Below are 26,987 nucleotides of genomic sequence, written 5' to 3'. Positions count from 1 at the left end.
TCACATGCTGCTGGTGTTCTGCACACGCTCAGAGCACGCTTTCCTCCTCGCATGCGGCTGGTGTTCTGCACACGCTCAGAGCACGCTTTCCTCCTCGCATGCTGCTGGTGTTCTGCACACGCTCACGGTACGTGCACATCATGAAGCGCTCGGCGGCTTGCCTCCTGAAAAAGCCGCTTTGACGCTGCATCTTGATAGGCTGTCTTGCTCTATTTCCGTGTCTGATTGGTCAATTTGCCTCGCGCCCCCTGCCGCTGGAACCGCCCACAGCGTTTCACTGTCGCAGACTAGAGGCGGCTTGTCTCCGAGCGGCTTCACGCTCGCGGGCGGGACCTTTCGTTGAAGCTACCCAATGACAGCTCTTCCTACACATTTCCTCCCCCCACCCTCCTGTGTAGCTCGACCTGAGAACGTTTCTACAGGCTACAGCTCCAAGCTGGAAGCTGGTTTCCACGCCCACAAAACGCTGCGACACAGCGGAAAAGCGAATTTGCCATTGTAGATGTGCACGTACCGTCCGAGAACGTTTTCCTCCTCGCAGGCTGCTGGTGTTCTGCACACGCTCAGAGAACGTTTTCCTCCTCGCAGGCTGCTGGTGTTCTGCACGCGCTCAGAGAACGTTTTCCTCCTCGCAGGCTGCTGTTGTTCTGCACGCGCTCAGAGCACGCTTTCCTCCTCGCATGCGGCTGGTGTTCTGCACGCGCTCAGAGCACGCTTTCCTCCTCGCAGGCGGCTTTTGTTCTGCACGCGCTCAGAGCACGTTTTCCTCCTCGCAGGCTGCTGGTGTTCTGCACGCGCTCAGCGCAGAGACTCATCTGACTGTTTTATAAATGTAAAATAAAGCTTAAATAGCCCACAGCAGATACAAAAACATGCGCATACTGTATGGGTTTAATGTACAGACTTTTGAAACAGGCATTTAAAGAAATGCAATGTGTCTCCCTGGAGGTGAGGTGCCTGGTAGAGCAGCACTCTAACATACGGCCCCATTCAGACAGCGGGCTGTGGGGGCACCAAGGTTTTGTTGAACGTACAAATGCAAGCTACGTCACTGATTGGCTCCGCCTAGTGACGTCACCAGGGGGGGAGTTTGAAGCATTTCAGCACCACCCAATTCAAAGCTGCCTAAGCACGGTTTCGTCCTCGGAGGCGGCTGGTGTTCTGCACGCGCTCAGAGCACGGTTTCCTCCTCGCAGGCTGCTGGTGTTCTGCACGCGCTCAGAGCACGGTTTCCTCTCGCAGCCGGCTGGTGTTCTGCACGCGCTCAGAGCACGGTTTCCTCCTCGCAGGCTGCTGGTGTTCTGCACGCGCTCAGAGTGCGCTTTCCTCCTCACAGGCTGCTGGTGTTCTGCACGTGCTCAGAGCACGGTTTCCTCCTCACAGGCTGCTGGTGTTCTGCACATGCTCAGAGCACGGTTTCGTCCTCGCAGGCGGCTGGTGTTCTGCACGCGCTCAGAGCACGGTTTCCTCCTCACAGGCTGCTGGTGTTCTGCACGCGCTCAGAGCACGGTTTCCTCCTCGCAGGCGGCTGGTGTTCTGCACGCGCTCAGAGCACGGTTTCCTCCTCGCAGGTGGCCGGTGTTCTGCACGCGCTCAGAGCACGGTTTCCTCCTCGCAGGTGGCTGGTGTTCTGCACGCGCTCAGAGCACGGTTTCCTCCTCGCAGGCTGCTGTTGTTCTGCACGCGCTCAGAGCACGCTTTCCTCCTCGCATGCGGCTGGTGTTCTGCACGCGCTCAGAGCACGCTTTCCTCCTCGCAGGCGGCTTTTGTTCTGCACGCGCTCAGAGCACGTTTTCCTCCTCGCAGGCTGCTGGTGTTCTGCACGCGCTCAGCGCAGAGACTCATCTGACTGTTTTATAAATGTAAAATAAAGCTTAAATAGCCCACAGCAGATACAAAAACATGCGCATACTGTATGGGTTTAATGTACAGACTTTTGAAACAGGCATTTAAAGAAATGCAATGTGTCTCCCTGGAGGTGAGGTGCCTGGTAGAGCAGCACTCTAACATACGGCCCCATTCAGACAGCGGGCTGTGGGGGCACCAAGGTTTTGTTGAACGTACAAATGCAAGCTACGTCACTGATTGGCTCCGCCTAGTGACGTCACCAGGGGGGGAGTTTGAAGCATTTCAGCACCACCCAATTCAAAGCTGCCTAAGCACGGTTTCGTCCTCGGAGGCGGCTGGTGTTCTGCACGCGCTCAGAGCACGGTTTCCTCCTCGCAGGCTGCTGGTGTTCTGCACGCGCTCAGAGCACGGTTTCCTCTCGCAGCCGGCTGGTGTTCTGCACGCGCTCAGAGCACGGTTTCCTCCTCGCAGGCTGCTGGTGTTCTGCACGCGCTCAGAGTGCGCTTTCCTCCTCACAGGCTGCTGGTGTTCTGCACGTGCTCAGAGCACGGTTTCCTCCTCACAGGCTGCTGGTGTTCTGCACATGCTCAGAGCACGGTTTCGTCCTCGCAGGCGGCTGGTGTTCTGCACGCGCTCAGAGCACGGTTTCCTCCTCGCAGGCGGCTGGTGTTCTGCACGCGCTCAGAGCACGGTTTCCTCCTCGCAGGTGGCTGGTGTTCTGCACGCGCTCAGAGCACGGTTTCCTCCTCGCAGGCGGCTGGTGTTCTGCACGCGCTCAGAGCACGGTTTCCTCCTCGCAGGTGGCCGGTGTTCTGCACGCGCTCAGAGCACGGTTTCCTCCTCGCAGGTGGCTGGTGTTCTGCACGCGCTCAGAGCACGGTTTCCTCCTCGCAGGCGGCTGGTGTTCTGCACGCGCTCAGAGCACGGTTTCGTCCTCGCAGGCGGCTGGTGTTCTGCACGCGCTCAGAGTGCGCTTTCCTCCTCACAGGCTGCTCGTGCTGTGAAAGCGCTCACGGAAATAATTTGCGTTGTGTGCGGCACATGGATCTCATTTACGCTCGTGGATTTTAGCAGTGATATGGCTTCAGACAGGTATTGTAGACAGAGAGAGAGAGAGAGAGAGAGAGAGAGAGAGAGAGAGAGAGAGAGAGAGAGAACAGGACTCACAGTTGATTTCGGACAGAGTCTTTCCCTCTCTGGTGTTTCCAGATGGGATGCGGTGAGGGACGGAGACATCAGCCTGCAGGAAGAGAGACAGACAGACAGACAGACAGACAGGCAGACAGGCAGGCAGACAGACAGACAGAGAGGCAGACAGACAAACAGTCAGACAGACAGGCAGACAGACAGGCATAGACAGGCAGGCAGACAGACAGGCAGACAGGCAGACAGACAGGCAGACAGACAGGCAGGCAGACAGACAGACAGGCAGACAGACAGCATGTTAATTTCTCCTGCATCTGTACATTTCTGTAGTTTCCGTTTGTTTTTCACACCACAGTCTGCCAGCTTGGTGGAGTCTGCACCTTCAGGCCAATCACAGCTTAAAAGGAGAAAACTCCACTCAGCCAGGAAGCCGAGTCACACGGAAAACACACACACACAAACCATTTGCGGGATAGTTTCTTTCCGCAGGCTATGAGACTCCTCAATAAATAAACTTTTACTTTATTGACATTTGCACCCCCCCTTTGCACATCTGGACACTTTTATATCTATTCCATCTTATTCTATTTTAATACTGTATTACTTATTTATTACCCTTCGTATTTTAGTGTTTGCCACAATTGCCTTACATACACTGTTTACATTGTTTGCCCTAGTTAACTATATGTCTGCTGTAACTATATTGCTATTATATATATATATATATATATATATATATATATATATATATATATATATATATATATATATATACAGTATATATATATATATATATATATAGTTGTTGTGATTGTGTTTGCTGTGATTTTGCACCTATTTACCTACTGCACCTTGTCTGTAACGGAGCCTACAGCATAAGAATTCCACGTGTGTACTTGTACTACGGAGTGACAATAAAAATCTTGAATCTTGAATCACCATACACACACACACACACACACACACACACACACACACACACACACACACACACACACACAGAGACACACACACACACACACACACACACACACACACACACACACACACACACTAAAATACAGCACAGTGGAATCTGCAGAGAAACAAGCTGCTGGAGAGAAGTGAAGTCGCACATTTAGGTTTTATTTCGAGTCACAGTTTGAATTGCCTTGAGACTTGAGACTTGAGTCTTGTCAAGCCTCAGGCTCGACTTGCTGCATGAAAAGATGACTTGAGACTTGACTTGGGTTCTGGTGACTCGGGACTTGGATTTTGATGACTTGAAAAGGTTTCTAAAGTCTTGACTTGAGATCTTGTGTTTGTGTAAATGACTTAGATTGAAAGTGATGAGATTTGTTCCAGCAGACGACTGAATTTAGTAAGGGGACATGTAGGGAAACAGTGGATGGATGAATCCAGAAGGAGGCGGTAATGCAACATAAAGGATGCCAACTGCCATAAAACACCACAGAAGAAGAAGCTTTTATTTTATACTAGGCATCTTGTGTGCTCAATGCCCACCCTGCAACTCGCCAAGCTGGCCCTGCAGCTCGCCCACTAGGCGGCCTCACCCGCAGCTTGGCTGCTGCATGGCCTCACCTGCTCTATTGGCACGCACAATTGCTCAACCTTTCATCACTGATGACACACTGATGATGTCCAAGATGTATAAGATAAGATGAAGATGATGTCCAAGAAGAGAACCCAAGATTTTCCAGGTCTGTGAGCCCTGCACATCAACACTGCCACAGAGACATGTAGAGGGACTTTCCAGGTCTGTTAGCCCTGCACACCAACACTGCCACAGAGACCTGTAGAGGGACTTTCCAGGTCTGTGAGCCCTGCACACCAACACTGCCACAGAGACCTGTAGAGGGACTTTCCAGGTCTGTGAGCCCTGCACATCAATACTGCCACAGAGACCTGTAGAGGGACTTTCCAGGTCCGTTTGTTAGTCACACTGTAATGTTGACTTTGTGCCACTAGGGGGTAGCATTGACAATGAATAGGGACCCAGTGTTAGAGCAGGTCATAGAGTTAAAGTTATCATACAATGTGGGGAGAATGAATGGGCACTCAGGGGAAGAGGGCTATTACTTTTCTAAGAGATCCCTCATAAGCTTTTTGAGATGGTAATAAACAAAGACCCCCTAAAGTCATGTTTTAAGATGGATAGAAAATACTTTGAATAATAATTTGTATCTGAAGGTTTTTCCCATAAAAAAAAGGTTAAATGATCTTGTTAAAATCCTTAAAATGACTTCCCCTCCCTCTGCCTCATACATTCCAAAGCAACCAATCAGGGTTATCTAGAACATAACTAGCCAATCGCAGCATACAAACAAGGGCTTTAACTGCTGAATACGGGACAGGGATTGGCTCCAGTATTTGTGATGTCACGAATCATGCTGGTTGAAAATGTCCTTTTCAGTGAAGCTCAGAGAAACGTTCCACTTTCAGCAGATTGTGGAAGCTAGTGTCAAACTCTGCAGAGACATCATTCTGCACAGAGAAGCTCAGACATCCACCTGAAGCAACAAGAACAAACACTGATTTTTGCCTATACAGTGCCTAAGCCACGCCCTCTTCCGGGTTCCACATGGGACCTAGGGAAGTGAATTACCTATTCATTTTTTCCATAGACGAGTTTCAGCTACGAGATCAATCACGAGACACCAGAGAACATTTGACTTGGACCAACAACAAACAAAAAAAGATCCCTCACAAGCACTCAGGTGGTGTATGCTATGTTTACATTAGTCTCACTCAGGTGTTGTATGCTATGTTTACATTAGTCTCACTCAGGTGTTGTATGCTATGTTTACATTAGTCTCACTCAGAGGCCTGTACTACAAAGCAAGATTAGTGGTTTAGCGAGGTAACTTCAGGTTTAAACCTGGTTTAGCCGTACTACAAAGCAAGTTAACTTCTTACCGACATATATTTCCATAGCAACTTATGCTTCACACTTAACCTGGTCCGCAGCAGGTGTCGTGTGCGCAACGGAGCTGAGACTGACGTTGGGTTGGAATTGAAATGGTCATAGCCTACATGCTAGAATAGCCTACTACATCTAAGCAATTTAATATGGGATCACCTGCACATATCATCATCATGATGATTAATCATCTTAATCATATTAAGATGATTCATATCTAGGCTACTCCTGCATTTTGCAGCTGCAACTGTGTTGCTTTTGGCCTGTATGATTTGATTGAACTTCATATTTCAAGCATCATTATATGAAATATGGAGATATGCGCTCTGCTGACAATAGCCTATATACTGTATGTGACCACAAAATAGGCTATTTTTTATAAATGAAATCTATGCCCGCACGTACCGTATCGATTCAGTTCAGAAGCATTTTTTTATTTTATTATCATTCTTTGTTTTATTGATTAGCCTATAGGAATTATTCAATCAAATAATAATGATCTCATGATGTGTTTAGTCGCACAGTGCGACTAAACACATCATGAGACTGAGATAGATTACACATTGCTTCCACAAAAGACACAAAAGTAAACTACAATCGAGCTGATCTGGTTTAGACAAACCAGATCAAGGGACAGATCCTGGATCTTCTTATCCAACATTCGTAGTACAGGCCCCAGGTGTTGTATGCTATGTTTACATTAGTCTCACTCAGGTGTTGTATGCTATGTTTACATTAGTCTCACAGTGTCAGACGTAGATGATATCTACATCTGGAGCACAACTCTCAAAAGTGGTCAACGCCCGCCCCCCAAGACAAAAACAAAACAAACATACGTGACAGACATATGAATTGACCAACCACGGACCTCGTGGGCGGTGCATTCGGAATGTGTGGAACAGCTAAATAGACCCCGGGTGAAAACATCAACTTTATTCCTTCCCACCACAACGCCGACTAAAACTGCAAGCTTTGGCTGCCTTCTTTGCTCCAAATCATTTTGGATAATAGAGATAAACTACGATTATTTCGATCCAAGTCATGTATCAAACAGGACTTTACGATTATCCTCGGGGAGTTTGTGATACAAGCCTGGCTGTTTGTGCACCCTGCAAAGGATTTCTCCTGCAATCTCTCTTCACGGTGTTCCACTCTGAACGTGTTTCCTTGTCGGACTGTAATATCACAGGCACGCTGTATAACGTCACTTCCGTCACAGCCCAGCCAATCAGATTACGCCAGGGGAATGTGTCTGGCGCCGCCTTCCGTCAGAGACTTTTGATTCGCCGTCGCTGGAAGCTTGATAACGTCGACGGTGGGTCTGACTACGTGAGACTAGAGTGCGTTTACATGCAGACAATAAACAGTTTATTAGCGGATTTCTGGAGTTACCTGATTATTCAAATGGTCATGTAAACAGCATAAACCGATAAGCTTTATCCGTTTATGGCCGTTATCGGGTTATGAATAAACCGATAAACATACCTAGGTTTTTGGCCAATAACCCGTCTTTTGAGTGCATGTATACAGCGTATCAGGTTTCTTGTGGGTTTATACATACACGAGTTTGAGTTTTTCCGTCGTGTACTTCTTCTTCTGTTGTTTTATTGCGGAATTACCGCCGCCTTCTGGAGAGAAATCCGACTAATTGACTGAACCATGTAAACCCGGGTTTTTCCTATTGTCGGATTATTAAAGTGCATGTACAGTAAACGCAGAAATCAGATTATTGCCCCATAAACTGATTACTCACAGTTATCAGTTTATTGGTGTGCATGTAAACGCACTCTATGTTTACATGGACTCCATATATGTCACTTTAAACGTCTTTTACTTTGCTCTTTATAATTTGAAGATTGTCCTTCTGTTTGCTCCATATTTTGCTATTATGTTCTGATCGCTGAGCTGCATACTGCACAGAGACAAATTCCTCCTTTGTGACATGTTTATGTTTTGCGTATTGTAATATTTATATTCTTATATCTTAAATTATTCTCTGTAGTATGTTAGTATTCCCCTCTGGTCCCTCTCGTCCTCTGCCTGTGTGTTATGTATTCAGCGTGTGTCCTCGCGTCCCACCAGAGGACACTTCACATCACACAGACTGATCTAAAGACACAAGATGGAGGCTGAGCTACAGACACAAGATGGAGGCTGAGCTACAGACACACGATGGAGGCTGGGCTACAGACACAAGATGGAGGCTGAGCTACAGACACAAGATGGAGGCTGAGCTACAGACACAAGATGGAGGCTGAGCTACAGACACAAGATGGAGGCTGAGCTACAGACACAAGATGGAGGCTGAGCTACAGACACAAGATGGAGGCTGAGCTACAGACACAAGATGGAGGCTGAGCTACATACACAAGATGGAGGCTGGGCTACAGACACAAGATGACAGGTATGTTAGTCATTACGCACAGATGACAGGTATGTTACAGTCATTACGCACAGGTGACAGGTATGTTACAGTCATTATGCACAGGTGACAGGTACATGTTACAGTCATTTTAAACGTCTTTACAACAGCTAAGATTCACATTAAGCTGCAGAAGCTTACAAACACATTTTTTAGATGTTCTTTTAATGACAAACTCCTCCCACACGGCTGTACTCTCTCTGTCATCTGGTTTAAAACAGCAGCAGGTCATTGAGCCTTGCGCCTATCTCGGCGGCCGGGCCGTGCATTATGTTATTAATTATTCGTGATAAATTGGCAGCGCTTCAAAAGGCACAATTGGCTATGTTCAGTGCAGCATCTTTCAATGATAGAGAGCCAAAGGCGATGTCACTTCCTGCTTCAGCATGCGTACATTTTCATCCGCCATTTATTTTCCAATAGACATTTGGTAAAATGCTTATATATTTACTGTTTAGTAAAAAGTATTTTACTAAATGTCTATTGCCTTCAAGTAAGTGAGTCTTGTTCATATGATCTAACATTTAATTTACAGGACAAACAGGACAGGATTCGGGATCCCGGGACAAGTGCTTGTAATTCGGGACGTCTGGTCGCCCTGACTTCAGCTGTATTTTTTTGTATTTTCTTACTATCAGGATTTTTTATTGTCTCATTATCATCACATCACAAAAACGGTTTGTTCCAGATCCAGACTTCCTTGTTCCTGCCTGTCTCACTCCTTCATTAAGTTAATGTGTTGATCAGTCCTGATCTCTGCCTGTCTGCTCCGCTCCAGGCTTTCTGCACTCTGTCTGGCCCGGAGAAACCATTAGCCGTTATCTCAGGGCAATTAAGCCTGATCTCAAGATAACAGGATTAAAACAATATGGCTGCTCTGGGCTTCCGTAGCGCTCCGTGTCAGACTGTGGGGTTTGTAAACACACCATGCAAAAAATAAATCCTTTCTTCCACTACCAAGTCAGTTTCAAGTCTTGAGACTCCATTCAAGTCCCAAGTCCAATAGCAATTTAATATCATAAATAAACCTTAAATAAATAAAACATTTGGTAACTTGTGAGTTTCTATAATAAGTTTCAACTTCAATCAATTCAATAATTCCAAACGTAACAGTAGCCAGCAGCTTATGGTTGGGTATCGAAACCGTACCTTTACAATCGGTACTACCGGAACCAGATTTAGGTGCCTGATTTAAGTGCCATGCCCGAGCTGAAGAGTGAAATATCGCCCACCGGCGCTGCACGCACCTTCACTAACATTATTGTTTGGAGTGTGCCACTTTAAATAAAAAAATAAAAAATCAGGTCAGGCATCGGCATTGTTTTAAAACCATATCAGATAAATAAGAAACGATACCCATCCTAGTTGTGCTGTGCAGCGAATAAAGGCTTGCATAGACACACTCCCGCCAAATGTCTCTAACCCTGTTTTAAAATGTTGAGTCTGAGGTTACTATATACAATGAATGAATGAATGAATGAATGAAAAAATTTATTGGTCACCACCACCACCACCAACCATACACTTAGGTCATAACCAAAGGTTAGGGGCAGAAGCAAACGCTTATGTAAAGCCCCCCCTTTTCTTACAATTAAAATAAGAAAATCATCATGTTCAGACATTTTGGACATTGTCCTTACTTGCCATATACAATAAGGGATACGTTTAGAGATGTTGAGTCTGAGGTTACTATATACAATAAGGGATACATTTAGAGATGTTGAGTCTGAGGTTACTATATACAATAAGGGATAAGTTTAGTGATGCTGAGTCTGAGGTTACTATATACAATAAGGGATACGTTTAGAGATGTAGCAATCTTTTTTTTACTGCCCATCACTGATCGTCTATGAGCCATACTGGTTAATACCGATCAGCCATACCGTTTTGTTATAGCAGCTGCCCTAGCAGTATTATAAGTCTAACAGTTTCCATTTTACATATATTTAGTCCATCCAGCCATATATATATATATATATATATATACACACACACACACACACACACACACACACACACACACACACACACACACACACACATAGAGGATATCCGTTTCAGCCTTTGTTTTTCTGTAAGTGAATGTTCTTAAAAGAGAGAGAAATCAGACTTCAGTTATCTGCTGTAGGGTCTCGCCTGTCTTCCATTTCAGCACCACGGACAGCGCCGCTGAGCCACACACTCAAACACTTTACAATAGTTCCACACCGCTCTTTTAGGTAGTTAGGCTGAGCCACACTTTGGAATAGTCTGCTGTCTGCCTCTGTGATGTCACTTCCTTTATGTCTAACCTGCAGTAGCAGAGAGGTTGAGGCCAGCTGTCTGCCTCTGTGATGTCATTTCCTTTATGTCTAACCTGCAGTAGCAGAGAGGTTGAGGCCAGCTGTCTGCCTCTGTGATGTCACTTCCTTTATGTCTAACCTGCAGTAGCAGAGAGGTTGAGGCAGCTGTCTGCCTCTGTGATGTCACTTCCTTTATGTCTAACCTGCAGTAGCAGAGAGGTTGAGGCCAGCTGTCTGCCTCTGTGAGGAGCTGATCTGAATCCAAAGCTTCTCCTCTGCTCACGTTCATCACAGAGATATTAAAGGGACAGTCCACTGCACTGCAGGCACACTGCTGCTGTTACCCACACTCTGCTCCACCATGCTGTCCATCCAAACTTGAAACAAAACAGTATTAGATATTTCATGTGAAAAGACGTTATTTTTTGTTTTTGTCATACCTGACAGTTTCGACTGCTTTGCTTCCTGCAGCCTTCTTCATATATACGTCACAGCAACATCACGTGACGTCTCTGAAGAAGGCTGCAGGAAGCAAAGCAGTCGAAACTGTCAGGTATGACAAAAACAAAAAATAACGTCTTTTCACATGAAATATCTAATACTGTAAAACTAAGTCAGACGTCATGAACCTTTTTGGATTGAAACAAAACAAACTAAAAACTAAACACACTCTTCCTTCTGGTTCTGCCCTTCATTAACAGGATTCTGGGCCAAAATATTTGACTGGTACTCTAAGGCCTACAAAATAACCCTACAGCCGGAGGCAGAACTCGCCATCTTCGGCTGCTCGGAGTCCTCTCTGAACTGCCCTACACCTGTGCAACAGTCTCTGACACTGGGGACAACTGTCGCCAAAAGACTCATTCTGAAAGAATGGAAGTCCTCCTCTTCACCTTCTTTTCAGGTGTGGCTGATGGAAATTATCTCTGTTGTACAGATGGAGAGACTCAGGTCCCTGAGAACCAACTTGCTTGGAAGGTTCTCAACTATCTGGGACCCGTTTTTGGCCTACTTCAACAAGGTTAAGAATGACCAGTGACTGCGAGGGGGAAATTCACTCAGTATGAGTTAATACATCGGTTTTATTACACTCCTTCTCAGCTCCACAGGATGGGCATGATGACCAATAATTTATGTTGCAGGAACATTTTACATGTAATCTGGGAGTGTAAACTGGTTTACCCGTTCTGGGAAAAAGTGCTAGTATATATAGGGAAATGGTTGGGCTTGGAGGTGCCTGTATGACCAAGACTGTGCTTATTAGGGGACCACACAGAATTGCCCAATATATGGAAGTATGACTTTGCAGTGATTAATGTAGGAGTGGTCACGGCTGCCAGAATGATTCTCAGATTATGGAAAAGTACATCATCTCCAGATGTTAAAAAATGGGTAGAATTAGGACAGTCTTCAGAGTCTTCCATGGAGAGACTGGAGGCATGGAGAGAGGACTTAGAGGATGAAGACATCACTGTAGGGGACTGGGAGGAGGCATGTGACAAAGCACAATCCCAAACGTTTAACTCACGCCTTAAATTGCTGCAGTATAACTGGTTGATGAGAGTCTATGTAACGCCAGAGAAGATCAATAAATACAATGGTGCCATTCCTGATGTATGTTTCGAGTGCGGAAAAGAAAAGGGTACACTTTCCCACTGTCTTTGGCAGTGTAGCCAAATCAAAAGCTTTTGGGACGCAGTAAGAAAGTGTATCCAGGACATATTATCCATACAAATACCTTTAGATCCAAAGCTCTTTATTTTAGGATTATACGCATTTCATTTTAACATCAGAAGGAGACAGAAAAGGTTTTTAGATATAGGTTTACTTTTGGCCAAAAGAGTTATTGCCGTAACATGGAAACAGGTTGGTAGGCCGGGTATTGGAAGATGGATTTCTGAATTAACTTATTAACTTATTAACTTGCCCTTAGAAAAAATCACATATGCCATCAGGGGTAAACAGAAATTATTTTACAGCATTTGGGGCCCTTTCATTGGTTATCTAGAGAGGACAGATGTGGCCGACATGATGGAAGCGCCTGGGACTGTTTGAATAACTGACTGTTTTTGTTTTTCTCTGCATTTCTTTATACCATACTCTCTATATTCCACTCTATATATACCTGTACATGAGTCAAGATGTAACTGAACAAAATTTAAGTTAAATTAGTCCAATCCCCAGTGGAATCATGGTCTGTATGTTGTTGTTGTTGTTTTTTGTAGTGTTTCGGTTTGTTTTTTGTTTTTGTTTTTCTGTTGTGCTATTGTGGGGAGGGGAGGGAGGTGGTATATGTATGTATGGGATGTTTGTATTGTATTTTCTATTGATGTTTAAATGTGTTAATTGAAAATAATAAATACACTGTTGGAAAAAAATGGGTAGAATTCATGTTAGAAATAGTATCATATGCTAGAGTCAATGATAAAGGTGGGGACTTCAAGAGGGCATGGGACCGCTTTTTTGCACGGCTGTGATGTGGCTTTATTATTATTAGTGTTTCTTTTGTTCATCTATCAGGGGCCTGGGAATGTTTTATCAATGAAAGTGACTATACTGTCTCTGTGTGTGTGTGTGTGTGAATAAATACATAAAAACTTTATTTACAAAAAAAGAATGACCAGTGAGTGAGGTTGGAGGTGGCGGGTGGCTCGCCCGGCTGGTGTCTTCCGGGGCCTTTGCGTTGGATCCCACGCGCATATCTTTTGCAAACATATAAGCACCTTATGCGGCTGATAGCGCCATGTTGCAATGTTGAATGTTGATGTATGTTTTTTTTCTCCCCCTTTCTTTTCCTGTGTATGAGCCTGTTTGTCTTGTTCGTATATTGTTCTTTAAAAATTAAAAATTAAATGAAAAAAAAAACTAAAAATTAAACACACTCTGCTCCAACATGCTGTCAATCCAAATTCAAAACTAAACACACTCTGCTCCACCATGCTGTCAATCCAAACTCAAAACAAAACAAACTCAAAACTAAACCAAACACAAGCCAAATTCAAACCAAACAAACTGAGCTCAAACCTGGCCGTGTGAAGTGGCCGGCAGCAGATACCTAGCAGGAGGTGAAGCTGAGGAAGAGGAAGAGAGATACAGGAAGTGTTCTACACAGACAGCCAATCAGGAGAGGACAACTGAAAGAGGTTCGGAGGAGGAGAGATTTACTGGAGCAAAAAATAAATAAATACAAATAAAAATAATAATAACTAGAATGACCGCACCGCGGATTTATGGCTCCGCCATTAGTTCATTCTCGGGAATCGCGTTCGTGAGGTCACAGTGACCTTGAACTTTGACCACCAAAATCTAATCAGTTCATGCTTGAGTCCAAGGCGATGTTTGAGGCAAATTTAATGAAATTCCATCAAGGCATTCCTGAGATATTGCGTTAACAAGCTTGAAAATGGCATTCGAGAGGTCACAGTGACCTTGGCCTTTGACCTTTGACCACCAAAATGTAATCAGTTCATCCTTGAGGCCAAGTTAATGTTTGAGGCAAATTTGATAACATTCCATCAAGGCATTCTATTCCTGAGATATGGCGTTAACAAGCTTGAAAATGGCATTCGAGAGGTCACAGTGACCTTGACCTTTGACCACCAAAATCTAATCAGATCATCCTTGAGTCTAAGTCGATGTTTGAGGCAAATTTGATGAAATTCCGTTAAGGCATTCCTCAGATATCGCATTAACGAACATTGGATGGACGGACGGACGGACGGACGGACGGACGGACGGATGGACGGACAGACGGACAACCCGGATCCATAATGCCTCTGGCCTGGCTATCGCCGGGCGGAGGCATTATAACAATATATCCTTGTTAGCTCTTATCAAGCTGCACAAATGAAACCATTGGTGAATCTGTGTAATCCAGCATATTCAGGAAGATAGAAAGGAATCGAGAGCAATACGGCCGATGGAACAGGCTATACAAGCTGATGGCAAACTTAAAGAACATTTGGGAGATGTTAGAGACTGCAGAGGATTGGGCTACTAGCTAACGAGCTAACTAGTTAACTAGCCAACTAAAAAACGATGTACTGGTGACTGGTGGTGGAGGTGAGATTGAGAGTGCATGCTATGCTTTGTGTCAGACGATCATTCGTCTGTCTCAAGACATGATCGCTTCCTTGCTCCGTCTCCTGACAGCTAGCACCGGGCTAGTCCTGCTGTGTACGACTGAGCAACATCCTTCCAAAACAACTCAAACAGAAGCACAGAGGGCGGGTAAAGATTCTGGACTTCACTTGCCCACTGAAGATGCATCAGGTACATATTTGCCAGCGACTGTATTTATATATGATTATATACGATTTCAGACGGCAGCCCGTCTTTATTGTCACACAACACACTACAACACATGCACGGAGGGCCACAACACACACATGCTGATGGTGGCCGGTGAAATTTGTCCTCTGCATTTAACCCATCCTGGCTTTGTCCTTTCCTCCTGGGGCAGGCCAGGAGCAGTGGTCGCTTTCTCGTACAGCGCCCGGGGACCGACTTCGGATGTTGTCGTCACTGGTCGGATGACGATGACGATCTGATCTTCTGCATGTTTTTAGTGGGGGGGGGTTATATACGGAGGAACCCCCCTGGGGGAGCACGGGGAGAACATGCAAACTCCACACAGACAGAAAGGCCCTTACGACGAGATACCCCACCTGGGCAGTAGGCACTGAAGATATGGGGGGGAACACAACCACAGCACCCACAGTGTCCCAGGCGAGAATCGAACTCAGGACCTTCTGACTGCGAGGCGACAGCTCTACCACTGAGCCAGCGTGCCCCCTTTACCACTTTGAGACAGTGAAGCGAGCTGTACCAAAGACGATGAGATTTCAAGCAAGACGCCCCATCTTCATGTCACTTCATGTCACTTCCTACATTTGTGTCACATAGGTTTTGCCCATGGGTTACCACGGCCACGCCCACTTAGGAGACTTTCGGCAGGGCTGAGTGTATTGGGAGTCAAAGGGAGAAGTTAACGTGATCTCAGATTATGGCAGATTCTATCGCTCCCATATTCATTAAAGTAAATATTCAGCATATTTTCATAAGCCACATATATCTTCTGAACATTCTGACACTAAAATGGCATTTTCAGACAGACAGATCAGGAGAAAATGTAACTTGTTCAAGACCTGTCTGTCTCAGCAACACACTCTCGCCAGATTTGGCAATAGGAACTAATTTTAGCAGGGAGCGAACAGCTAAAGCTACATGTGAAGTTCGTTGATGTAGTAGCTAAATCTGTGTCTGGAAAAAATATTTTTTTTATGGAATATCAACTATCAACTGTATTGAGCTAACAAGGGGCAGCTTTGTGTTTATATGTGTGGTTTGTGTGGAGTTTGGGAACTCAATATACTGTATCTATTTCAAGTTAGCTTGCTAGGTCAGCACTAACCCTGCGTCACCAGGCTGGCACTGAGAGACTACCAGGCTCTAGTCCTCTCACAACACTTCAGGGAGGAGTGGACCACGGCCATTTAGGAGACTTGCTGCTACCATTTGTTCAAATTGGCGGAGCCCATTTCTATAATGGACTATCTCTGGCTTAACCATATTGTACAAATGTAGCAGATTATGAAGTAATTTAAAGCAATAAGCTCCAAGAGGGTGTGGTTTATGTGATTTTACAACAGCTTTAGGGTGTTAGGTCAATGCAGAGCTTCTGGAAACTCTCGAAACTCGTATGTAAACATTTAAGCTGTTCGTTCTCAAATATAGACATATTCTGCAACTGCATGGCTGATGGGCGTACTTTAATCTAAACTAGGTTGGGAATGTGATAGAAGTGTTCTAGACTCGTCCTGGACTCAACTCTAGACTCGTCCTGGACTCAACTCTAGACTCGTCCTGGACTCAACTCCAGACTCGTCCTGGACTCGACTCTAGACTCGTTCTGGACTCAACTCTAGACTCGTCCTGGACTCAACTCTAGACTCGTCCTGGACTCAACTCTAGACTCGTCCTGGACTCAACTCTAGACTCGTCCTGGACTCAACTCTAGACTCGTTCTGGACTCAACTCTAGACTCGTTCTGGAACTCAACTCTAGACTCGTCCTGGACTCAACTCCAGACTCGTCCTGGACTCAACTCTAGACTCGTTCTGGAACTCAACTCTAGACTCGTTCTGGACTCAACTCTAGACTCGTCCTGGACTCAACTCTAGACTCGTTCTGGAACTCAACTCTAGACTCGTTCTGGACTGGGTTCTGGCGGTTGTGGTTGAGTACCTCTGGCTCGCCCTCGTCGTCGTCCAGGTGGGGGTGGAAGGCGTGGGGGTCCGGGTTGCTGGCCCGGTCCAGCAGCTCGATGGCCAGAGTCCTGCTGAGCGGCTGGGAGACAAACGGGTGCTGGGGAGGGACAAAACACATCTGTCAATCATTCCATCTGTTTGTGCTGCAGAGGACATTTTGGAAAGGTCTTAGCCTGACATCAACTCGTTACACTCCATTTCGATTTGATTTGATTTGAATTTATTTGATGGTTAAAAAAATCAAGATTACATGTGCTGGACAGAGTACAGACATGAGACATTGAAATAAAATAAACATCAAGGATGAGCACAATAAAGTCAAGAACTTATTTCCATTGTGGTCCTTGGTCTTAAACACAAAAGCAGCAATACAATCATAAAAGAAATAAAACAATAAGATAAAAACAAACAGTTAATACAACAGTATCAAGAACATATTTTAAAACCTAATCTTGGATTTTATCTAAAAACCATGATTTGACCTTTTTCTTGAAAACACCACGACTGTTTATATCTTTTATCTGGAGGGGCAACATGTTCCAGTTTGAAGCCCCAGCGAATTTAAAGGAGCATTTCCCCATGTTTGTTCTAAAACCAGGTAGCCGCAGATCTGCAGTGCTGGCTCTAGTGTTGTGGGAGTGTGTATCTCCACATCTCTGGAAGTGACTGCTAAGATAATCTGGGGCCCTGTTGTTTAAGATGTTGTGGACCATGTTAAGTTGCAACTGGACAAACCTAGCATGCACAGGGAGCCATCCCAGCTTCAAGAATAAACTTTTGCCCACATGGACTCTAGGGGCTAAATCCAGGGTAAGCCTTATTAGTTTTTCTTTTAGAACCTTGGTCAGACCTCCATACCAAGAAGAGATGGCATAATCAAAACAGGAGGATACGAGAGAGTTGGCTAACAAAAAAAGACTTGACTGGTCTAGAAAGGGAGCTTTCCTGGCTAGAAATTTAGTTCTGCCAGTCACCTTTTGAATAGTTTTCAGGGCCATAGTTTCGCCTCCTAGGCTACTATCTAGGTGGCAACCTAGGTAGCTGACCGAAGCTTTAGCTACAAATGACTGACCCTCGAGGACAATTGTGGGCGAGACCAATTTGCATAACCTGGGTTTGGAGCCAAAAAGAACATATTCTGTTTTGGCCATGTGAAGCGAGAGTTTGTTATCTGTTAGCCATGATTTAATTATTTTAAATTCATCACTTAAAGTGGATTGAAGCCTCTCCGCGTCCTTGTCGGAGGACAGGATGGCAGAATCATCTGCATACAGAAACAGGTTGACATTACAAGCAGAATGTAGGTCATTTATGTATATTAAGAACAGTAAAGGGCCTAAGACACTCCCTTGAGGCACTCCGCATGTCACAGGTAACGCAGTAGAGAATTGACCATAAAGGTCTATTATTTGGTCTCTGCCTGAAAGGTAGGAGATAAACCAACGCAAACATGAGGAACTAACGCCTAAGGCAGTCAGTTTAGAAAAAAGCAAATTATGGTCAACGGTATCAAATGCTTTTTGGAGGTCTATCAGGATCATGCCACAAAGCTTGCCAGCATCCATTTCTGTTCTAATAAAATCAGTAAGGAAGAGCAAGCATGAATCTGTAGAGTGGGACTTCCTAAAGCCAGACTGGAATTTAAATAACAGTTTAGAGACAGTTAAATACTCATAAAGCTGTTGATGAATGACTTTTTCAAGGACCTTGGAGGTGACACTAAGGATTGATATTGGCCTGTAGTTGCCTGGGTCGGTCCTGCATCCTTTCTTAAAAAGGGGGATTGTTTTGGCATGTTTCATGTCGTCCGGAACACTGCCTTGCGCCATGGAAAGATTGACAATATAAGCAACCAGTGGGGCTATAAGATCGGCTGCATCCCTAAGAAACCTGGCTGCAATGTTGTCAAGACCCGTGGCTTTGGCACACTTAAGGCTTTTCAGAAGCTTGGCGATGCTTTCAATCGAAGCAGGCTTAAATGAGAAATTGTTAGGTTTAACACCCAGACGTGAATAAAACTCAAATAGACGGTCCCGGCCAAAAGTTACTGGGCCAGAGGGCAGGCAATCAACAAGTTTACAAGCAATAGAAGTAAAGAAACGGTTAAAATGATTAGCAATTTCTTTCTTTTCGCTGACAATTTTCCCATCAACCTTTAGGGATATACAGGGACTGGAGTTAGGATTGGATTTGACTGTACAGCCCAGACTTTTTAGGGCTAACCACAAGGATTTAGGATTGTCTTTATTCTCCTTAATCTGGTCCAAGAAAAAGTTAGATTTAGCCTCTCTAACATTGAGCTGAACCATGTTCCTGAGATTTTTATAAATTTGAAAGTCTGCTTGGTCTCTAGAATGTTTAAAAACAGATAAAGCTTTATCTCTAGCGCAGATGGCATCAAAGATCTCCTGGTTAAACCATGGGTGGGATCTCTGCTTGACTCTGACAGATCTAGCGGGTGCTACTAGATCAATAGCTGAGATGAACAGCGATTTAAAATTCATCCAGGCGAGGTTGATGTCGACCGTGTCAGTGACGGATGACCAGTTCAGTTTACGGATAGCCTCGTTTAGCATAGCTGCAGTGTATCGTTTAAAGGACCTGGCCTTAATAAATTTGTGCGAGTTAAAATGGGACCTAGGAACCCTTCTAGAACAAAAGGTCAAAAAGTGGTCACTGATTCCATATGTTAAGACACCACTCTGAGAGATAGACTCTGGGTCTGAGACTAAGACTAAATCAATGGTGGTACTAGATAAATCGCACACTCTCGTTGGCTCATGAATCAGCTGAGTGAGACCAAATGCTCTAGAACATCTATCCAGCCCACTAAGAGTAGGGCAGGATTTATTTGTTATATCAGTGTTGAAATCACCCATAAGGATACATTCTCTCTCTAGAAAATGTGGACATAAGGAAAGAGTGCTTTCAAGCAAGTCATAAAACAAATTTTGCAGTGGGGGACGATAGCATACACCCAGAAGGATGGGTTTGGTTTTAGGTGGGCAAATGTCGAGCATGAGTATTTCAGACATAGTACAATCAAGGTCAGACCTCAAAGTGAAGTTTAGGTCAGCTCTAATGAAGGCACAAACTCCTCCTCCATTCCGGTTGCGGTCCTTCCTCACAAGAGAGTAATTGTTAATATGTATTTCAGAGTCACTGATGCTGGCGTCAAGCCAGGTTTCTGAAACGCAAAAAACACCTACTTGAGTAGACTTAAGTAAGACCCTGATCTCGTCAATCTTTGGAAGCAAACTCCTAACATTAAGATGTAAGAAATGGAGCCCCTTTACAGTAAAAGGCTTACAAACGTGCATTAGGGGTTGCGTCTGTGAATCGACCATTTGGACAGGGCCCGGATTGGGCTTGATGTTGCCAGATAACATTAGCAATAGAAAAATAAGGCACCTTTTCCTGATTAAAGCACTGGGGGCATCCTTAACTGAAGAGGAGGAAGCCACACATGGTTTATCAGACCTTAAAAAGTGATCCTGAAGGAGCTTTATAGTAGTAAACTGTACAAAACACGCGTGGATACTAGAATTGGTAAAAAATAAAATTAGAACAACACTAAAATGATCAAAAGTAAAACTGGAACCTTTACAGGGAACAATCATTGATTGAGATAGCGATACCTCGTGAACAGGAGGAAGCCTGGAGTTAGTAAAAGTCCTAGGATCCAGAGCAATTGAAAGAAAGGCTAGAATAATGAAAAGGGCCATTTTAACCCACCACGAAAGTATACAATGTGTTGGAGAGCCCAGGCTATAGCTTACTGAGGTGGTAGTAGCTGGGCAGCAAAGCCTGGGCCTAATGTCTCAGGCGGTAGCAGGCTGGATGTTGCAGGATTGGCCTGGACTGGTGGTGGCTGGCTGCTGGGCCTGGTGGTAGCCGACTGCTGGGCCTGGTGGTAGCCGACTGCTGGGCCTGGTGGTAGCCGACTGCTGGGCCTGGTGGTAGCCGACTGCTGGGCCTGGTGGTAGCCGACTGCTGGGCCTGATGGTAGTCGCTGCTGGGCCTGGTGGTAGCCGCTGCTGGGCCAGGCGGTAGCTGGGCTATAGCCTAGTGGTAGCTGGGCTATGGCCAAGTGGTAGCTGGGCTCTAGCCTGGAGGAGCTGGAGCCTGGTGGTAGCTGGGCTGTAGCCGGGAGGTAGCTGGAGCCTGGTGGTAGCTGGGCTGTAGCCTGGAGGTAGCTGGAGCCTGGTGGTAGCCGGGTTGTAGCCTGGGGGTAGCTGGAGCCTGGTGGTAGCTGGGCTGTAGCCTGGAGGAGCTGGAGCCTGGTGGTAGCTGGGCTGTAGCCGGGAGGTAGCTGGAGCCTGGTGGTAGCTGGGCTGTAGCCTGGAGGTAGCTGGAGCCTGGTGGTAGCCGGGCTGTAGCCTGGGGGTAGCTGGAGCCTGGTGGTAGCTGGGCTGTAGCCTGGAGGAGCTGGAGCCTGGTGGTAGCTGGGCTGTAGCCTGGAGCCTGGTGGTAGCTGGGCTGTAGCCTGGAGGTAGCTGGAGCCTGGTGGTAGCCGGGCTGTAGCCTGGGGGTAGCTGGAGCCTGGTGGTAGCTGGGCTGTAGCCTGGAGGAGCTACAGCTTTCCATCTTCTGAGATTGCGTCCTGTTTAAAGGATGGCTTTACCGATAATCAACCCACTTTGTATCATTAATAATCTCGGGAATATAAGCACATGGGCAGTGTTTACCTTCTCTCTCTGTTTTGCTCACGGAGATCTCCCATTTCCTCCTCTGGCAAAGAGCTCCGTTGTTACGAGTTTTCCGTCACAACGCGGAGCTGCGGAGGTTCTGCTCGAGAGGCAGAATCTGCTCAGAGGGCGGCTGTTATTGTTTATTTTTATTTTTTTAAGTATGCGCACATCCACGGAGAATCACATCGAGAGCCTTAACCAGTAATGACTTGCAGCTGGCGGGGCGGAGTTTCTGCAGGAGGATTTTTCTCCGTGAGGTAAACAGAGAGAGCGAAGGAAAACACTGCCCATGTGCTTATATTACCGAGATTATATTTCAATCAGGAGAGACTAGAGACCAAAGGATGAATAAAGTGATATTTATTACAATAAAGTGAATAATTTACTACAGAAAGAATGATGAGAAGTATTGTTATTAGTCTTTGGCGGTTAGACACCGCAGGGAGATCTTGAGAGAGCTGCATCAGCCCAGATCAGCATCCAGATATATCCCGATGCAGTGTCTAGATACTGGTGGTGCTGGTGATCTCCTTCTGAGACTCATCATGATGAGACTCTTCCGACTGAAATCGGATAGGTCTGCAATGACCGGGAGGAGAAGGGGAGGAGGAGGGTGCGAGCCTGACAGCAGCGGTGTTTGAGAGACGGAAAAAAGCATATTTAAGGAACCCGCCTCCAAGCAATTGGCTTACGACAGGGTTGAGGAGCAATGTGATAGGCTACACTGGAGGTGTGTGGGGTGAGAGGTGATGAGAGCAGTGATGTGACACTATGCTATTGGTTAACAAAGACTGGGCGGCAACCAGCTGATTGTTCATTGAAACCCGGAAATTGACAGCTTATTATGATCTTGTGAGTAGATTGAAGAGTGGAGATATAAAGTGAATTAAGGAAGTGTAAAAGATATTATAGTCTTCCTGGCTTGAACTTACGTTGAGAACTACATATGATTCAAAATGGGTTTATTATCAGTAAAGCCATCCTTTAAAGTCGAGCTGAACCCAAGAATGACTTATCTTTTCTTTTAGTTCAAATACCTGGGTATGCAGTGCACCTATTTAATAATGTATGCAAAACAAATCACAACAATCTAATTTCTTTCGTTTTTCACACTTTTTCACATCAAAAGTTCATTTTTCAAGATTTCATTGATAACAGTAATTTACAGTTTGCTGACGTCACCTAGTACTATCAAATTTCTACCCCTTTTTTAACCAATCATTTCACGGCATGCAGCTGTCAATCAAATCTTCATTTCAGGATAATTTTCTCTTCCAAATGAAGGGGAAAATGGCGACTAGTGCCTGTCATCTGGCAGAGTTTCTAGCCCATAAACTAACTACTAACTTGAGCAATTATGCAAACTAAATCAAACGGTAATGTCTAAGAATGCAAAGAAATGTAGCTGGCTCGAATATTATTTACATTTATAACGATAATGGCGCGTGCCTCCGAGCCTGACAGCCTCCCTGGCTGTCAGGGGTCGTCTCTCGGAGATTCCAGGCGGGCGGGCAGCACCTATGCATCGGATTGTCCGCTCGCCCCCGCACGAAGCAGCTGACTGCCTGGTACTCTGCGGATCCCACTCGCGTATAGAGATGCTGCGATCCGATCATGTGATCGGATATCGGCGCGATATCAGCCAAAAAACATGGATCGGATCGGATTCCAGCGAAAATGACCGATCCAAGGCTCCGATATAAGCACTCCATTCCATGACTCCGCTCCAGGATTTCTATCCAGCATGCAGCAGCAGCAGCAGCAGCAGCACACAGAGGCCGCGTTGAGCCTAGGATGGCCAGGGCCAAAACGTTGTCTTGCTTCAACATACATCGCATCGCATAAACCATTTCCACCCGCAGGTTTGAGGAGTAGCTAACATAAACGTCAGATAAATACTCTATAGGCTAACGTTACCCACTGAGGCAGCTAACATGGCTAATTAGCTAGCTAACACCAGCTATCTTTCCTCACGTTAACGACACGTTAGTTGACTGAGCGAACGGCGCTGTACAGCAGGTCGTTATCAAAACGTATTGCACTGAAGAGAAGTAACATTAGAAGCAAGTCAGTACATCAAAGGAGGTGTTTCAGTGACCCAGTGGGTCAGTACATCAAAGGAGGTGTTTCAGTGACCCAGTGGGTCAGTACATCAAAGGAGGTGTTTCAGTGACCCAGTGGGTCAGTACATCAAAGGAGGTGTTTCAGCGACTCAGTGGTCGTTAAAAAAGAAGAAAAGGGAGATTTTGAGTGCTAGAAACTTGCAAAGATAGCCCTTGCCCTTGCCCTTGCACTTGCCCAGAGAGCACACAGCAGCCTACCTGCAGCAGCTTGTCAGCAGCTGGTCTCTTCTTGGGGTTTTTCGTCAGCGCGATCTTCACAAACTGATGGAAGTTACTGCTCCTGTGGACAGACAGACAGACAGACAGACAGACAGACAGGTAGACAGACAGACAGACAGACAGACAGACAGACAGACAGGTAGACAGACAGACAGACAGAGAGACAGACAGACAGACAGACAGGTAGACAGACAGAGAGACAGACAGACAGACAGACAGACAGACAGACAGACAGACAGGTAGACAGACAGACAGACAGACAGAGAGACAGACAGACAGACAGACAGGTAGACAGACAGACAGACAGACAGACAGGTAGACAGACAGACAGACAGACAGACAGGTAGACAGACAGACAGACAGACAGACAGACAGACAGAGAGACAGACAGACAGACAGACAGACAGACAGACAGACAGGTAGACAGACAGGTACAGGGGAGAGAGAGACAGTTTTCCCAGTGAAGCAAGTATGTAATTTAGGGGAGGGACACAGGGGATTGGCACTTTTTCAGAAGGCAGTATTGGACCCCTGCACTTGTTTAACCTCTTAAACTCCTGGCAGATGTCTGCTGGTGACATGACTCTTCCAGAGGCTGTAGATGTCTGCTGGTGACATGACTCTTCCAGAGGTTGTAGATGTCTGCTGGTGACATGACTCTTCCAGAGGTTGTAGATGTCTGCTGGTGACATGACTCTTCCAGAGGCTGTCACGCATTTGATCAATTTGTCTATTAAGCATTCTGTCTTTCCGGCAGCTTGGAAGCTAGCCATAGTAAGCCCCATACACAAATCTGGCCATAAAACGGACCCCAAAAATTATAGACCCATTAGTATACTACCCATATTTTCCAAAGTAATAGAAAAATGTATAACTAATCAATTAATTAATCATTTAAATAATAGTCACAAGCCCCTGCATCCTATGCAATTTGGTTTTCGCTCTCATCACTCAACAGAGTCTGCCACCTTACTTTTTTTGGAAAAGACAAAGTGCTTTTTATACAAATATAATTTTGTGTCTTGTGTATTTCTAGACCTCAGAAGAGCATTTGATACTGTTAACCATGAAGCCCTCCTAGCTAAACTTTCCCACTTTAACTTCTCCACGACAGCCATCTTGTGGATGAAATCCTATCTTTCAGATAGAAAACAGTGTGTAATGGTAAAGGGTGTTAAATCTCCCTATATAGAATGTACTACAGGACTGCCTCAGGGTTCCATTTTTGCACCTATATTATTTTCACTTTATATTAATGATTTACCAGATGTATGCCCTAGTATGAACACCTTAATGTACGCAGATGACGCAGTAATCTTCACTCCATCCAAAACTATGGAAGAAGCCTCTAACACCCTCTCTGTAGCCATGACTCAAATTCAGGTCTGGCTCGAAAAATCTTATCTTGCATTAAATACCAAGAAAACAGTGGCTATGGTTTTCTCGAAAAAACCCATCTTAAACCCACATCTTAACATCCTTGTGGGAGGGGTGGAGATAGAAACTGTGGATGAGTTTAAGTATCTAGGGCTCACTTTGGACTCCACACTCTCTTTCAAGAGTCACATAAAAAAGGTATCGAACACTCTAAAATTCAATCTCTGCAATTTAGGCAGATTAGAGCATCTCTGACTGACAGTGCGGCTCTAACCTTTCTTCATTCAATGATTTTTGCACATATAGACTACTGCCTCACGAGCTGGTCCTTCACAGGAGTAACCACCTTGAAGTCCATCGAGTCTCTATATAAAAAGGCCCTGAAAATCTTAGATAAGAAACCTATATCTTACCATCATTGCAATATACTTCTAAAGTACAAGCTCCTCAGCTTTGACAATTATAAAAAATTTAAAATTGCTTGTATGATTTATAAAATTCTTCATGGGCTAGCACCACCTCCTTTAGAATGCTTTATCAAACGGAGAGCTACCCAGAACATCACGCGAAGCTCGTCGAGAGGCGACTGTGAACTACCTCTGAGACGGTCCTCTATCGGACAGAATGTTTTTGAATAGCCTACCAATGTCAGTCAGAGAGAGTAGCAGTTTTCACACCTTTAAGGGGCTGTTAAAGTCATGGCTCAGATCAAATCAAATCTGCGACCACATTTAAACCCTTCTGTTTCATGTGTTGTTTTTGTATGTCCTTGAAAGTCCTATGTCCACCTTGGTCAATGTCCCTAATGTTTCCTGTTTTTGTTTCATTTGTGTTGCATACCGGAATTGAAGGTCTGTGTGTGCCCACTTGAATTGCAAAGTTGAATGCCTCCTTCGTGTATATGTATGTCCCCTCTCCTTTTTACCCTATGTGTATGTATATGTCACTTACATTGCTGTATGTGTATGTATGCCCTATGTATGCACTAATTTTTCTATTTCTTCTTTTAAACTTTTTTGTACCTCACCTGTCGAGGGACTACGGATGGAAACTAGCTAAGGCTATAATCCGGCACATTTACATGCAAATGTTCATTAATGCTGCACTGTCCCTGAAATAAATAAATAAATAAATAAAATAAAAATAAATGTCTGCTGGTGACATGACTCTTCCAGAGGCTGTAGATGTCTGCTGGTGACATGACCCTTCTAGAGGCTGTAGATGTCTGCTGGTGACATGACCCTTCTAGAGGCTGTAGATGTCTGCTGGTGACATGACTCTTCTAGAGGCTGTAGATGTCTGCTGGTGACATGACTCTTCTAGAGGCTGTAGATGTCTGCTGGTGACATGACTCTTCTAGAGGCTGTAGATGTCTGCTGGTGACATGACTCTTCTAGAGGCTGTAGATGTCTGCTGGTGACATGACTCTTCCAGAGGCTGTAGATGTCTGCTGGTGACATGACTCTTCTAGAGGCTGTAGATGTCTGCTGGTGACATGACTCTTCTAGAGGCTGTAGATGTCTGCTGGTGACATGACTCTTCCAGAGGCTGTAGATGTCTGCTGGTGACATGACTCTTCCAGAGGCTGTAGATGTCTGCTGGTGACATGACTCTTCCAGAGGCTGTAGATGTCTGCTGGTGACATGACTCTTCCAGAGACTGTAGCGGGCTCATTTTCAAAGAGAGTGAA

General features: G+C 45.3%; 1 protein-coding gene across 1 annotated transcript in view; it reads right to left on the bottom strand.

Annotated features, from left to right (window-relative positions):
- LOC310775976 (mitogen-activated protein kinase kinase kinase kinase 3-like) overlaps nt 1–26,987 on the bottom strand; it is a gene marked incomplete at both ends in the record, with an annotated part of 191,619 nt that overhangs the window by 79,163 nt on the left and 85,469 nt on the right. The window contains 3 exons of the mRNA XM_083636096.1: nt 3,016–3,088; nt 16,865–16,984; nt 23,900–23,981. Coding sequence (XP_083492222.1) covers nt 3,016–3,088; nt 16,865–16,984; nt 23,900–23,981 — 275 coding nt within the window. The remainder of the gene's footprint in view (nt 1–3,015; nt 3,089–16,864; nt 16,985–23,899; nt 23,982–26,987) is intronic.

The sequence above is a fragment of the Poromitra crassiceps genome, assembly GCF_964638095.1.
Source record: "Poromitra crassiceps genome assembly, chromosome: 4".
Lineage (NCBI taxonomy): Eukaryota > Metazoa > Chordata > Actinopteri > Beryciformes > Melamphaidae > Poromitra > Poromitra crassiceps.
Note: the sequence above shows the minus strand (reverse complement) of the source record. Positions and strands in the feature narration are given on the sequence as shown.